Source organism: Phymastichus coffea, unplaced genomic scaffold (assembly GCF_024137745.1).
Source record: "Phymastichus coffea isolate CEN01 unplaced genomic scaffold, Cenicafe_Pcof_1.1 PCOF00007, whole genome shotgun sequence".
In the NCBI taxonomy this organism is placed as follows: domain Eukaryota; kingdom Metazoa; phylum Arthropoda; class Insecta; order Hymenoptera; family Eulophidae; genus Phymastichus; species Phymastichus coffea.
In genome coordinates this window covers 223509-240841 of record NW_026706818.1, presented here as the reverse complement: position 1 = coordinate 240841, position 17333 = coordinate 223509, and the positions used below count along the sequence as shown (strand labels likewise).

The 17333-nt window shown below is 33.9% G+C and overlaps 1 protein-coding gene across 1 annotated transcript in view; it reads left to right on the top strand.

Annotated features, from left to right (window-relative positions):
* Window positions 1-17333, top strand: part of LOC131669114 (zinc finger homeobox protein 4) — a gene marked incomplete at its 3' end in the record, with an annotated part of 333820 nt that overhangs the window by 123070 nt on the left and 193417 nt on the right. The window contains exons 2-3 of the mRNA XM_058943756.1: window positions 6836-6953; window positions 7027-10004. Coding sequence (XP_058799739.1) covers window positions 7139-10004 — 2866 coding nt within the window. The remainder of the gene's footprint in view (window positions 1-6835; window positions 6954-7026; window positions 10005-17333) is intronic.

Here is a 17333-nt window from a genome sequence, read left to right as displayed (position 1 = left end):
TTGTAGGGAATCAAGTTATGTGAATCTAAGCAGTTATCTAATCCAATGCAAAGTTATCAAAAGTTGCAGTCAAAATTCATCCGAATGATTTCATGACCAAATATTTTCCTGGGATCGACCATCACAAATGTGGAAAAGATTCCAAATCGGAAAAAATTTGAATTGCAACCATGCTTTCTGGGTTTGTGGACTTTTATTCTCCACTCGAGGATAAAATCACCTTTCAAAGATTGTACGATAAATACAAACTTGAATACAGTTTCTTTAGGAATAAACTCATGAAAATAGAATTGTCATTATAGCTACTGATATAATTTCGTGACCAGACGTTCTTCGAAGTTCGACATTCACAAATGCAAGAAGTTCGTAAATTTGAAAGACAATTTATATGAAAACTATGATCTTCAAGAGCATGTATCTCCTTGCAGTGAGAATCGGAAAACTCCGATCAAGAATGCGTGGTTGCAAAGTTTGTAGGCGAATTTTCGATTTCCGGTATTTTGATAATTTTTTACTCGAGAATGGCGGCCCTGACCGAGAAAGTGAATAGAAGAATTTTTATTCCAAATTTCACGTAAAATGCGACTGTATTTTTTATTTTTTCTAAATTGTTATTTTTGAGTTTGCAGTCCGCCATCTTGTATCCGCCATTTTAAAATTTGATAAGATATTAATGAATTTTGATTTAATGGAGTTGAGAGTTTATAAAACTGTTGAATAATGAGGATTGAAGACTATACAGTGTCCATAAAACTGTGTGAGTACGTTATTTAGCTAACTCATCACGGCCGCCATCTTGAAAATCAATTTTCTGAGCTAATTTTGCTAATATGCATGAAATTTATTGTTATAAGACTCAGAAGTCATTTTTCCGCTAAAGCTTTGTAACAAAACTCATTCCTTTGTTACCAATTCTTTTGCGGGGTAAGTGAGGCACTTTCGCTCATGACAATTGAGAGAGAAGAACGAGGGGAGGTTGATAAATAAATTATACACAGACAAGAATCAAATCTCACTTACAACCTATTATTATTAATAATTATTCACACAGAACATACGCGCGCATAACATAATCTAAATTACCGACCAACAAACTACAAATCAAACAATAAACTACTTAAGATAATCACAAATGAACATTTCGCATTTTATCCTAATACCAAATCGCATACTTAACCTATTACAAACTTACTTAAAACTACGCGAACTAATACCGGGCAAATTGCCCGGCACGTGGGCGCCTGGACAATTCACCGGTCGCAACTTACGTCACTATGAATTAAACCTAGCGCGAATCTTCAGATAGCCGGCACGTGAGTGCCAGGCTATCTCTTTCCACGCGCACCGGTCGTCGCATCAACAGAGAGAGAGAGTGTAGAGGGAAAGAAGAAAAGGAAGGCTTGACCTTTGTTCTCCTGTTCCTCGCAACGTCAGGAATCCTGAGCGATGTGCTGCCGCAGGAAGTACCGGGTGTCTTCGCTGGTCAGATCGTCGCTAACCGCTGTCACTGACCAGGTATCCGTAGGCGACGTTGACTCTCTTGGCAGGTGGGCTGGCTGCAGTTGCTGGCAAAGCCGTTGCCGGAAGGGTTGATCTTCCTTCCTCCCGGCTATCCCAAACTGCTCTCTCTGCTGGGCTCGGACTTCCGCACTCTCGTAGGACTAGGCTTAGACTCCCTCACTCTAGTAGGGCTCGGCTACGACTCTCCTCACGCACTAATTCTTGCGCGCATCTTGCAGTCGCTCAGCGGCGCTCGCTCCTCTCCCTACCTTGACCTATTAGTTAGGCGGCACGCGACGCGTCGCTTATCGGTCACGCGTTGCGCGCCTGCCAATCCCGACATAGCCCTAATACTCTCTCTCTCTCTCTCTCCGCGCTCTTCAACTTTTCTTGCGCTCAACTGCGCTGGCTCGTCCTTGGCGCTGAAACAAAAGGCCAAGTGTTAGACGCATACTTAAATGCGCCCAACGTTGGCCACCACGCCTAACCGAGTGGGGGAGGGAGAAACGCGGACGAGAGACCGGCACGCGGCCTGCTCTCGTCACAACTTTGATTATACTTCAAAAGTGCATATTACTGTGGTTTTGCAATAATTTTAGGCATTCGGGCGCCATTTTGGATTGGTTAACAATAAAAATCAAAGTTTGTCAAAGTATATTTTTGAAGTACAACTTTCGAGTCCCGTATCCTAATGGGGGCAAAATTCTTTAAAAAAAATCGAAAATCTCCATTTTTTTGTTTAGTTTTAAAAATAAACAATTTGTGCTCATTTATTGATAAATCTGACGATGCCATTCGAAAGATAAGACTTTTATACACCCAATATTTTGTCCACACGAGTTATAATTAAAAGGCACGAGCTTGAAGTTGACGTTAAAATTTTGGCTATTTGCACGTTAAAGGGTTAATTTTACATTTTAGTGATGAATATACGCACAAATATTGTGTAATCCTTTGAGATCAGTCACTAATAAATACTCTTTTGGTCGGAGATGACAAAATGGAGTGAAACGATTTTTTATGTCGGAATGTTGTAATTTAAAAACTGTAATAGTCTTGTTCAACTCCTTCAGTCATAGAAGCCACTATAGTGGCTATCTGATTTCTTTTTTTTTTTAGTGATACTTCTTTTTTTTCTTTAAAAATTCTGAAGTCTTTTGCATTTTTGAAACATATGATATTCTTTTTTTTGAATCAATAACACTAATTTGTTAACTTATAATTAATTATAACTGTTATAAACATATTATATTGGCACTTTCAAATTAACAAACATTTAATTGTAATTCTTTCAGTCATGCATTCTAATTTTTATTTTGGAAGTGCAAATATTAGGACCCTTTGTACTTTTTGACGCTGAATCTGCATCTGATACAAAAAATTAAATAAATCCAAAGTTAACCCCTTTAATAATATAAAAACTACACCTTTTTTCATAATTTTCTTTGTTTGTTGATGTATAATTTTTTTTACATTTATTATATTTAGAATTTTTACATTTAAAATTAATTTATCTATATTTCCACAACAAAAAAACTTTAAATTTTGTGATTGGAAGGGTAGTCCTCAGCGCATTTTAGGGGTTGATTTTATTTTTTCTTTTAATTTTAATGCCAGATTTGAATTCAGAGTCGAAAAAAACATTGGAAACGTATGTCGGGATTTTCATAATAAAGCAAATTGAACTACCTGACTGTAAGGGTTAAATAGTGAAGTAATAAACGATTTTGTACTTTCTCATATTTTTTATATTTTCCGACGATTGTGCAGGATAAATTCTACTTATATCATCTGCATGATAAAATAATTCAATTTTTCTAATCATTTGTAACGAGAATGTACATGACGAAGGGGAGAGTGTCCGATGGATTCATTCGATTCATCATTTACTTTCGAACTAGCCTGAAGCAACTCGACATTACGCGCATGCCAACGGTTTATTAATCCTCAAGTCGTAAGAAAGAAAAACGAAAGGAAAAGAAAAGAATCCTAGGCGCTACGGCATAAAGGGCGACAGGTGTACCTAAGTGCCGCAGAACTTATTTATGTTCCATCTCATAGAGATCATTTGACACAGAGGAGTATATTGTAGATGAGACTACGCGCAGGAATCTGCTACACGATACAGGTAGGCTAGCCAGCTTTTACGTTCAGTACTTACGCAAATCGTTTACCCTTTTTTTTATACTGCAGAGCCATGGTAGCATGTGGACGATCTCATGAGAGATCGTCGGTCAATATGCGCGGCAAGAAAGGCCGAAAATGGCGGCGCCCGTATCCGTCACGTGGTAAGCGGATAATACTTTTCGATCGCAGGCCAACATCGTTTATTGTAACCACAGTGATTAGAAAGCGTAGTAAATCAGTCTTAAAGCAACTACTACAACATTGACCCTCCACGTAATTTCACTGGTTAACCTGTCCCTAATCGCATCCGGCGCACGATGAAACGTTTTTCAACGTCGCGCTTTCGCTATATCGCGGTGTTCTAATGAGCGAGCCAAGACACACCTTCCTTCGTACGAAGCAGTAGCAAACGGTGGACCCTTACGAGGATGACCGCCCCGTGATTATTATGAAGATAAGGGTATGAGAGTGAAACTCGCGCCGTGACGTTAATCACAATTTCCCGGGCAATCGTGCATAGTGCGTTAATCCGTGTGCGTGGACGCAGAATCTCACATATTACATAAAAGACAGCACGCGTCTCATGTAGTCTAAACATACTAGCCCGATCAAAGAAAATAATTAACCCTGTTACACATTTCGGGAATAATTATGCGCTTTCTACTACGTGGCGTAAGATATGATAAAATGCCTTTTTTCTCACGTGCTTTTCTTGCAGCTAAAACTGTATAGAAAGTATAGACAATTTCAGATTGAATTTCATTAATAGTCATCGAAAGAAGAAAAACAGTAATATATATTTTTTCAGCTTTGTCCTCTGTCTTTTATAATATTTTCTCTTACTTTATCAATTAAATTTGAATTGAACATACCTTAAGCTTCAAACTTTTTGCTTTGAGCGTTTTTTATAAATGATATTTCCTAATGAGTCATCAGAGCATTATTTTTTTTCTCAATCACAAGTGGTTTTTTATGAACTGTTAAAGTTAGATAAGACAACTTTAGCTACGAGTATATTGCACGTAACGAATCCATTACAAGTTTTTGTTTGTCCATACTTTCAAATTAGAACTCTTCATCGTCTTTCGTCAATTTGAAAAAATTATGTGAATGTGCTTCAGCGATTTCCATTAATTCTGTTTGTGAATAGCTTTATTATTAATTGATATCAGTTTTAATGTGATCTTCTTGCTAATCCTCATCAAGTATCAAATAGTCCTGGTCCATACGATTAGTCGCAACTTTCGAACCATGAGCTACGTAATTATCGATAAATTTTTTAAATTCACTAAGTTCCTGTCATTTTGTACTGGTGATACTTTCTCTGATGAGATGTACACAACTGATCAGTTTTCGTGAAATAATAACTAAACGTTTAAAAAATCATTTTTGCAAGTTTTGCAAATTTTTCTTGGCAAAATTTATGCATGTAAAATTATTTTTATATACCTCATATCTACCACTTTTGTTTTTCTGTTTTCCAAATCATTACTCAATTGCCTTGACTTTATCATTTTAATATATAGTGGTAGATATTCACAAATCTTATAGTAATTGGAGCTTTCATCGTTATTTTAGTGTTAAAAGTAAAAGCTAATACGAGTGATGCGAATTACATTGCAAACTCTTCAAAAGTTCAGAACTAAAGAAATAAGAATGCAGATAGAAAGTATTGTTGGACCATGGAATATTTTCTGGAAAATGATACATTTTTCACTTTAGGCTACCGTATTCGGGTTTTTACAAGTAGAGGATATTCAATTGGTAAATGGCTCCCGTACGCGCAAGCAGCTCCTGTTAGTGTGACAGCGTCAATACAGTCGAGGAAGCAGAAGGAATTCATTACATTGGAAAGTAACACAATCTCCATTAGTTTGTTCACTCACCGTATAAAGCGTAAATTAGCTAAACGAATAGTAGTTTTGCTTTAACGTGTAAAATATAAATTTTTGACGACAGCGCAGGTCTATACCAGTATAATAATATCTGTCAGTGTTCTTTATACGTTGCCGTATTTTGCACTGCATAGATTTATAAATTTCTAAAAAATGAATTTGATGGATAATCGTAATTATGAGATAAGTAGTGATGAAAGTGAAAGTGGAAGTAAAGAAAATAATATTTTAAATATAGCAATTAAAAAACAAAAATGTATTTACTATACTTCATATATTACTATCTGTGAATAATTTCGTCGTATACGATATATTTAACGACCAATTGTTCTTTGTATATAAAAATCCTCATACGGCTATGCTAGAAGAGAAAAATTTTCAAGCATCAGCAGTGAAATAAGCTCCTTTGCACCAGAGCAGGAAATGTTTGCATCGTGGAATATAAGAGCCAAGACATTCAATGAGTTCTATGCGTCCCTTCTTTTCTGTAATAGCGCTCGTTAAGCTGCTGACGCATAAATAACTAATACGTAGTCAGTTGGAAAGTCGTTCTCCGTACGTTAGCAACAGTCTGTCTATACCTGTATAGAGAGCAAAGGTGATTTGTCTTATAAGCCTATTACATAAATATATTTGCTGACTCCAATAGCGGCCTCCTACAACGAGCCGCTCACTAACGTGGAGTACAATATCTACTTTAACGCACTGCTCCGTTCGCCTAATAGCGGGCATTTAACTTTTATTATTGATTTTCAAAGGAAAAGTCCTCAATGATACCTTCGTGCAAGAATTTTTTAAAATAGAAATCATGTTTTGAAATATTTGCAATTGTTTAAAAAATATTCAATAACGTTTTGAAAAAAATTATGTTTTATTGATCTATAAATACTATAAAAGTTCTACGAATATTTATTAAAAAGCTTAACCCTGCTATGAATTTTGGTATTAAAAAATTCCTATTTTTTTTCAAAAGTTAGTAAGTTTTGTCCTAATTAATATTTTTATATAAACATTTTGAAAAATTTCTCTTTCCATATGTAAAAGAAATGTACAAAGTTTGACAAAATTTGATTAATCAGTGTCTCCAGAGTTATTGAAGTAACCTGTAATGGCCTATATTATAGTAAAAATTTATAGACTAATTAACAAAAAATTAACTCGTATCACATTAATTCTGAGCTTAGTATGCAGTGCGTATGTATAGTTTTAGTCATCTTATTGTCATTGGTGAAAATAATCATTTTATAGTTAAAATATAATACTTGTTACTTTATATTTCAAGTGACTCTTATTAATTGATAATATATTTTCAGCTATCAAGCGTTTATTAACAGCTATGTTACCTAAGCAGTTTTATTTTTTGGGATGCATCCAAAAATGGGAAATTTTGTCATATTCAGAATGTTTCGCAGACAAAATACTACTCTGATGGTAAAAATTGAACATAGATCTTAGAGTTATAAATTTAGTCACGGAATGTAATAATTAGATTTAACAATTTCAGGCTTTCTAACTTTTTGATGGCAAAACTCGAGCTTTTTAGAGACGTTGGAATCATTTGAGTGTGGAATAATAATATTTACTATCAAAATTGCACGAGCACGAAGTAAGAGAAGATGAGCCCGGAGGAAGAGGGTAGCCGAGGGGGCGGGTCCCCGCCGGCTGCTGGGGCTGCACTACATCAAACTTCTTATCCATTGACTGCTAGTCCACCTTCTGGAACAGAACCAAGTGCACGTGAATCAGTTTTAACACCTATTTCTGCAGCTGATACCACAACTTATGTCAATGATTCTACGATTACTACAATGCATCAACAATCTAGCAGTGTAAACAAAAGTCCCGTAGCTGGTGGTGATGTCGAGAAATTCGATGGTAGAATTGTGTACAACCCTGATGGTTCAGCATATATAATTGAAGGAGAAAGCGAACTTAGTGACGATGATTCGCTACCTGATGGCTGTATTGTTGATGGAAGAGGTATATCAATTCCACACTCTTTAGTTTTTCCTCAAATTGCCAATGCTTATTATGTATCGAGATTGTACGCTCATCAAGTTTATCAACAACACCAACTTCAACGATCATCTACAGCTTCGTCTAATTCTGAGCTACCTGTAATGCACAGTTATCGAGTAATTAGTTATAGAAGCTCTGACGGAACAAGACAGTCACCAGCTTCTGTATTAGCACCAACATTGCGACCTACTTCTGTACCAGTAAAACCTATTTTGATGTGTTTTATATGTAAACTAAGTTTTGGTTATGCTAAAAGTTTCATAGCACATGCTCAGGGTGAACATCAACTTACATTGATAGATGAGGAGAGACAAATACTATCACATTCAACTGCTTCTGCAATAATACAAGTTGTAGGAAAACATAAGCAACCTATTGTGAGTTTTCTTGAACCAGTTTCAACTTCTACGTGCTCTCAAGATTCGTTGGAACATTATTCACTACAACGTTCAAATAACAGCAACGAAATAAATTGCCAAAATAAATTAAACAAAAGCGGTAAAGATCCAAGTATAAAGAGTTTATTTAATAATTCACAGACTTTGCAACAGAGGCTAATATCTGGTACTCCAATAACAACATCATTGGCAAGTCAAAATATAATAAATAACAATCAGCAACAACACGGTCAATGGATTAATACTCAAGTAAGTTCCTCGCCATGGTCAAAAGTTACTGAAAGTTCAACAAATAATTTTTCCACATCTCCTTCACCTGCAACGCACAAAACCTCACAATCATCTTTTACGAGTACATCTCAGCAACCACCAAATTTTATTAGTGGTACTACTATTGGCGTGTGCCCTGAACATATTCATGGTAGACCAAGTGGCGTTGATTGTCCTAAATGTGAATTAATCTTAGCGAGTAGTCGATTGACAGCAGTTGGAGGATCTTTAACAGGAATACATAGTCGAAATTCCTGCAAAACTCTAAAATGTCCTAAATGTAACTGGCATTACAAATATCAAGAAACTTTGGAGATACATATGAAAGAAAAACATCCAGATAGTGAGACTTCATGTATTTACTGTATAGCTGGGCAACCTCATCCCCGACTTGCAAGAGGTGAAACATATACTTGCGGTTATAAACCCTACAGATGCGAAGTTTGCAATTACTCAACAACTACCAAAGGAAATCTCAGTATCCATATGCAATCTGATAAACACTTGAATAATATGCAAGAATTACAAAGTGGTAATAACGTTTCTGTAAATAATCCAACATCATCACAAGAACCCTCATTAACAACTCGAAGTCCTCTTAATCAACAAAATCAGAGCCCATTGTTGCCCACTCAATCGACGAATCAAATTAAACCAAAACCAACTTTTCGTTGTGATGCATGTAACTATGAAACAAATGTAGCAAGAAACCTACGCATTCACATGACAAGTGAAAAACACACACACCACATGCTTGTTTTGCAACAAAACATTAAACATATCCAAACATTATCTGCTCTTCAGTCACATCATCAGCAAGTACAACAAAATCAAAGTCAACATCATCAACAGCAGTTTGAACAATTACTTCATTTAGGTAATCTAGATAAGCCGCAGCACGCTGAGGCTGCTTTAGCTGATATGGCTTATAATCAGGCTATTTTAATACAAATGATAACAGGAGGTCAATTACCTCCACATATACCGTCAGACATAATTGGAGGAATCGGAAATGCGAACACTTTAATTAATATAGGATCTGATGTTGGGCTATCTCCGGAAACCATGGAACCTCCACCTGAGCCATCAGATCCAAATCCTTCAAATTTATATCACTGTTGTATTTGTAATAATTTTTCTACAGATTCCATTGAAGAACTTGGTTTACATCTTGCATCTGACAGAACTAAAAATCGAGAAAGTGAAATACTTACCAATATTGCAGGCCATTTTACATGTAAACTTTGTTCTTACAAGACTAATTTAAAAGCTAATTTCCAACTCCATTGTAAAACCGATAAACATTTACAAAGACTACAGCATGTTAACCACGTTAAAGAAGGTGGAACTCAAAATGAATGGAAGCTTAAATATCTAGGTTCTCCAACAAGTTCAGCGCAAATACGTTGCCATGTTTGCGATTACTATACAAATAGCGTTCATAAATTAGCTTTACACGCTGCATCTCCAAGACACGAAGCTGCAGCTTTATTACTTCGTCACTTACTTGAAGCTAGCGCTAATATTCCATCAGCCGTAAAATTATATCATTGTGCCCTTTGTGGCTTCAGTACAAAAAATAGACTGCCATTACTACAACATGTTAGATCATTGAGACATCTTCAGATGGAACAACTACATCAAATACAAAGAAAATCTGGAACACAAACGAATGAAATTTTTCATACTGATATTGGAGATATTTTTCAAGTTATTCCGGATCCTAACGAAACTGCTACAAACGAAGAATCAAAATCACCAGCTAATTTGTTATCTAGTACAACTACAAATAGCGGTAAGTAACAATTATTATACGAAGTTATTCGAATAGGTTTAACAGCAGAAAAATAAGCAAGTTCAGTAGTAGTTCATGAATAACGGCACAGTAAATCGCGTAATATAATCTATGCATTCTTATATTTGCATTATTAATCAGTGTCAGTTTCTAGATATATTCATATTTCAAAAATTAAATAAAAAGTCAGGGCCTAGGATTTTAATGAAACTTTTAGAAGGAATTTTAAATATATTTCTTGATGACAATTTCCCGGTATCTCATCACGGCAAGTTTTTAAAAATTTTCAATTTTTATATTTCAACTCATGGCTGATTTCACCTCAAATAATACAGAACACCAGGTGACCGGTAACCAAACAACATCAAAACACTTGAATATTGTTCTAAACTCAAAATAAGAAGACTCGTATTTTTCATTTCCCCTAAGATGCATAGTTGCATCAATAATGCACTTGAAAGATACACTTTCAGAAAATGAACTAACAAAACAAATATCGTATTCAATTTTAATCGCTTTGCGTATGCTCATTTATCAAAGCCTTCAAATTTATGTACAAAAGCAAATGTATAAATGCATTTCCGGAAAAATTATGCACTTTTTTCCAAAAAATGCACCTTATAAAAAACTTGATGTATTTCAAAGACCCCATTTTTTTGCACTCATAATTTTTATCAAGATTCTCTGATATAGGTATATCTATAGCTTGTATAAGTCTCATTTTCGGTTTTTGCTTTGTTACAAAGAAAAAAAATTGTTTCAACTATAAAAAATTTTATTCTAGCAATCATGCATTCATACTCACAAGCACATAAATAAACAAGTACAAGTTTTATTGATTATATCACCTTTTTTTATTGTCAGTGTTGTATTTTTTAACATTTTTTTTCCTTTTAATATTCTTGACATTCTTAAGTTTCTTAGAAATTTTTCTAGCTTTAACCAAAACTCTCTTTGCTTTACGTTTCCTTTGAATATTTTTCTTTTTATTTTATTTTATTTTTACCCAATAATGAACAGCAGTGCGAGCTATGAAAGATGTAGATTTACCCTAAGATATCACTGACTTCCACATGTGACACATTTCGTTCTGCCATTTTCTCATTACGAAAGTTTTCAACCTCATCCATATAAATCAATTTTATCAACGGAGTGTACTTTTGAAGATTTTCAACAAAGTATTTCGCATTTTGAATGACTTCAATTTCAGAATTATATAAATTATGCACTTGAGCATAATGCTTCACCAAATCATCTACACCATCAAAAGCATCTTTACCATGTCCAGTCGCAGAAAATATCCATTCCTTATATATTATGAATTTTTGAATTCGTGCAATTGAAAACGGTTTTTGAAATGACTGGCAGGCCCGTCAGATACTATACTAATAGAATTAATTAAAATATCATTAATTTCCTCCATTTTGCTAATAATTTTAAGAATTTTATGCAGTAAAGCGTTGGAATAATCGTGCTTTAAGTTATTGCTTACTATCGCAAAACTTTTTGTGACATTGTCTACATAGCAGACAGAAGATGTATATTTGTTTATTTATCCAGTGATTGCCTTGAACTGGATTTTTTAAATCAGTGACCAATTCCTAGCAAAATATATATGCATTAGCAAATGTTGGGAATCTAATTTTACTCTTTCTTTTTCATCTTTAACTGTTAAGCATTGTATTTCTTTGATTCGTAAATGTGAAATTACTGTGATTATATGTTTAGTAATTTCTTCCTTGGATATAGCAATGAATACTATTCTAGTTTCCAAATTTCCTTTATTCCACAATGTAAACGTTATATTATTATCATTCTATTTTTCATCAATATGTAAAACGTCAAATGTCGGCAACTGGACATAACTCGCATTCTTGATAGTAACATGTTTCTTGAGGTATTGAACATATTACTAAACTCAAACTACAAAGATTAAAACTACTTTTACCAATAAAGATTTTCGAAGCAATTAAGTGCAACTCAAAGTTGACACAATAAATACACAAGCATACGTTATTCATTAGTTTGATCAGAACATGCTTTGGACGCATAGAACAGAACTTATATTTGCTAATTTTTAGACCCAGATTCTCTTGTTTCAAAGTTTGATACACTTTCTTTAAACTACGAGTTAAAGAACGCTTGACTTTCTAAACTTTTGTGCCGTCTTCTCTTACTGTTATCCCATCTGATTTATTAGCGCTTTGACTGAAATAATTGAAGTCATCATTCAAGTTATATTACATGTCAATGTTCGTTTGACAATATCCAGTGGATAATTATAGCAGTGGATACTGCTATAATTTACTATAAATATCTGGATTTGGAGATAATATAATAGCTATAAAATTAACACGCACAAAAATTGTACATTAATAGTAATTACATAATAAAAATTTGTTATTTTTACCTTCATTTGAGACAATTTTTTTTGTCTTATCAGTCATATAATTAGTAGCTTGAGGGGGAAGCGTCAAAATTTGAAAGTTTAATAACAAAGACGCGAAAATTGTTAAGAGTTTGATCATTTCTGAAAGACACGAGCAATTACTGAAAGCTTTAGAGAAATTGTTCCTTAATTCTTGAGGGAAATAATTTTCTAACTATTTTATAGGCTCCTCAGTAGGTACATCATAAAACTTTTGTAATTTACAAACTGCAGCTTCATAGAACGATGTGACAAGCTTCTTCTTTTTTTTCATAACATATTTTTCAACACTTGTATTTTTTATTTTTCCTTTCTTACACAAAGGAGATACTAGATTTTCTAAATTAGCGATTATTTTATCATTAAATTCATCTATGAAAAATGAGAACTCTGGTAGGAGATCATCTTTTTCATCATTTACTTCCATTAAAATATTATCATCTGTCATTGTTTCTTCCTCTATTTCTACATGCGTTGCGTCATAAGCATTAACGACACGCTTATAGCAGTTACTACACACACTGTCACTAGCTTTTATATTTGGATTTTCGAACTTCCTTCGTAAAAATTCAGCATAGTCACGAATTTCTTGAAAATTCACTTTATTAATGTCATACATGACTTTAGTATGTACTTTGAAATTGTTGGGCATTTTAATCTTTACGTAGAGTATGTTAACATAGCTTACATATTGTCAGGCAGAAATTCAGAAAGTACTGTCGCTACTTGTTGAATAAAAGAGAAGACTATTTATAAGTATCGTTGAATTTGTTTGTATACATAAACACAGTGACTACATACGTAAAGATCTATGACAACAGCTGACTTCAGAACAAGGCAATACCCACCGAGTATCATGTTATTTATGTGATTGTGAGTGTGAATGCATGATTGTTAGAATAAAAATGTTTGCATTTGAAAACAAAATTTTTTATCTGTAATAAAGCAGAAATCGAAAATCGGACCTATACAGGATTAAAGGTATTGTATCAGAGAATATCTATAAAAATTTTGACCGCAAAAAAATGGGTTTTTCTGAAATACATCAAGCTTTTTATGAGATGCATTTTTTGGAAAAAAGTGCATAATCTTTCCGAAAATATATTTATACAATTGCTTTAATACATAGATTTGAAGGCTTTGTGTTATTCTATCATATAAAATAATATTCATCCGATTCCAATGAGAAATAAGCATTCGCAAATTTATTGAAATCGAATACGATATTTTTTTATTAGTTTATTTTCCGAAAGAGCATCTTTCAAGTGCATTATTGGTGTAACTATGCATCTTTGGGAAAATAGAAAAAATATGGAATTTCTTATTTTAAGCCTAGAACAATATCCCAGTATTTTTATATTGTTTGGTTACGGGTTACTCGGTATCCTGCATGATTTGAGGTAAAATCGGCCTCATAATTAATCTATAGAAAAATACAATAAGCCAATGACTATTGTTATACTTGAAAACATTACAGTTTAAAATCTTGAATGTTGTGAATATCAAGATGAAGACACTATATATCTACATATATGTATAAGTGCGTGCGCGCGTGTGTGTGTGCGTGCGTGTGTGTATGTAAGTACTTTCCGTACGCTCGGCCGAAAACGTGCTTTCAAAAACAAGCTTTCCACACGTCGTACCGAAAAATAATATATGACACATGTTCAGGAAAGAGTTCTTTGTCTCGTGTGTCTTTTCACTCTCGCTTCGCTCGAGCGTAAACGCCATGCGAGACAAGAATCTACTTTTCCGCACTTGTAACGTAATGTACTACTATTTCCGATTAGAGCAACAAAAATTTTTTCAGGGAAGCTCTCATTTTCCCGTGGATCTTACATATTTCTGCTTATACATTACTAATATTTAAATCCAATTCTCAATTTATCGAAATTTCACCAACAAAATTTTCCGTAAATTGTATATATACCTACATAAAATAAGAAAAATCTTTTTATAGTGATCGTGATGTTTCCAATTCGAAGATTTCATTACGTGTAATTTAAAATTTATAGATACAAATATATTTATACAAATGTAAGTTTATATTTATTATATTATATACTTATTATATACTTATTATATTATAATAAGTTATAATCACTACGAAATTTCTAGATAGAACATTAGTAAGTTCATAGGTATATAATGTAGAATCCTCTTATTAGGAAGATGATCTGACAAAGTGAAGACAGTTTATTCGTTATTTGATTGGCTGAAAGAGAGTTACGTGATCAGCTATGTTACGTGCCAGTTTTGATGTCTCTTCAAAACGGGCACGTGTTAGACCGTTTTTAGCTCCGAGTGGTCCCGACTCGGGCGGACTAGACCTTCAGTACGGTACCCCGACCGTGTCGCCGAATGGATCGCGTCTTTACCGATAATATCCGAAGTTCGTCCTTGCGAGAGCCAGGCGGCAGTAATCAGGCTGGAAAAAGGGAGGGGGCTTCGCCGATTGACTTAAATGAACTTACGCCGGTATGTTAGATAAGTTTATATATATATTTTAATACGTCGGATAACACTTCTAATAATAATATCGCGCTACTATGTGGTTCGCGATTTATTAAAATAAATATTTTAATTTGCGCGGTCAGCGGTGTTTACACACTTGGTCCCGGTACGCAATCACGTGGATTCACCGAAAGGGGAACCTTGATTATGCTTAGTAATATTAGAGCGCAGAGGGGGAGAGATAATAAAGAAAAACAATAAGGAAGAGATTTCAGCTTATCGAAAATAGAGCCCAAAAGTACTCACTCTGTCGTCTAGGTCCAAAATATTGTTTGATTTGTGATATAGGTAATCACTGGTTTCGAACTCGTTCAATAAACTGGTCCAATATATTTTCTTTATCCAATAATATTCCAATAGTATTCCAATAGCAAATAAAGTGAGTCCTGGTATGACTTTTGTTCACGCAAGAAAAATCGTTAGAAATAACGATACTCGCTATTTCGATATAACTTTACTGTAATATTCTCAAACTCTTGCAGGCTTCTTAGTTGAGCGCTGACTTCTGACTGACTAAGGATTAGTTCGTTGTTTACGCCGGTTCGTTATATATCTTTTGTCCCTCGCTTTTCGTCTCTCTCTCGCACATATACTTTAAACGTTTACGCTTCTCGTATCGGATCGTCTTACCTAGCTAAGCACGCTGACCGAAGCATGCCGTCGCAGCATGCTGGCGCAGCGTGAATCAGCCTCTGCCGCACGTTCCCACCGAGTCGCGCACACGAATACTGCTGATTATACTATGTCCGAACGGAAGTCTCGGGTCCGAAATATTATTTGACAAAATAAAAAAAATAATACAATGAAGCGTCACGTAACAAGCTATTACATGATAGTATGTGTTTTATATTCGTTCATAAAAGATTATTAGAAATTGTCATAGATGAAAAGACATTTTCAGAGTTAGTCAGTATAGTTAGCATGAATTTAGTTATGTTATTATTAGCACTCTCCATTTTGTTCAGCAAAAAATTCTTTAATCCAATTTTAGAGCCAACCCGTTGTAAAAAAATAATAATCAAACAATCATCTCAGGTGGTTACACACGTGTGTTTCGTTGGTAAATATCCAACATCATCAGATCTTTATTAAAAAACAAAAAGAGAATAGTTACAGATATAAACACAAACAAATAAAAATCACGCTAACAAAACATTTACCTCAATTCACAAGTCACAATCAAATCAAATATCACAATAAAGTCAAAAATAAATAGTTAAACTCATCTTATAACTTAACATTCGTTCAAATACTCAAAATTCAAATCAGACAACGACTATGAAATAATGCAAATCAAAACAGTGTCTGTTGCCTTTTATACCAAAACAAACCACCGGTAGACACAATCAGATGTATCCCCTCTCCTATGCATGAAAACGGTACATTAAGCATCATTGTACATCAAAACAAAATAATAAAAAATATATTGTAAATAAATGTGAGATCAGTTAGCTAAAACATCAAATAAACCTTTATATTGTTTACTCAATAAACCAGTGTCCTCTTGTCTATTTATAGTGTTATCAGACCAATTAATATATATCATTTCCGAAATTAATCTCTTACAATAATTAGATTCTCTATCTAAAATTATTGTGTTGTCCCAGTCAAACGAATGTGTAGGATAATTTTTCAAATGCATAGGCACAGGAAGAGATTTATCTAAAGGTGTCTTACTATGCTCATCTATGCGTTTTTTTAAACTTCTCTTAGTTTGACCAATATATACAGACGGGCAACTATCACAACAAAATTTGTATACTATATTTGTCTCATTCCACTTATCTGTAACATCTTTACCCAGTTTTATAATATTGTCCTGCTTGTGATTAATTAATGGTATACAATGAATATTAAATTTTCTTAAACTATGGTTACATAAGTTAAAAAATCTTTTATGAAAAGGCAACGTTAAAACCATCGATTTAATATTCGTATTTTTTCTATCATCCTGAGCAGCAATACTATTACAAAATCTATGTTTACGAATGCGATCCAATATACATGTATTGACAAATTTTTCCGGGTAATCATTATTTTTTAAATTATATTTTTCTCGCAAAACATTTAAACAATCTGTCTCCATATCATCCATAACTAAATCAGTAAACAACGGTGATATTGGAGAACCCATCGGTGTACCAAAAATCTGTTTGTAAACTATTCCATCAAACTGGAAAAAAGTATTATCAAACAAAAACTTTACCGTATCAACTATTTCAGTAAAAGGTATCACGGAAACAGAGTGAATCTTATTAAATCGCCTATCGAGACTCTCAATGACTAAATCACACGGAACGTTTGTAAACAAAGAGCTTACATCTAATGAAATTAGAATATAATCTGACGGAACTGTTATGTTCTGACGTTTTTTTATAAGTTGAAAA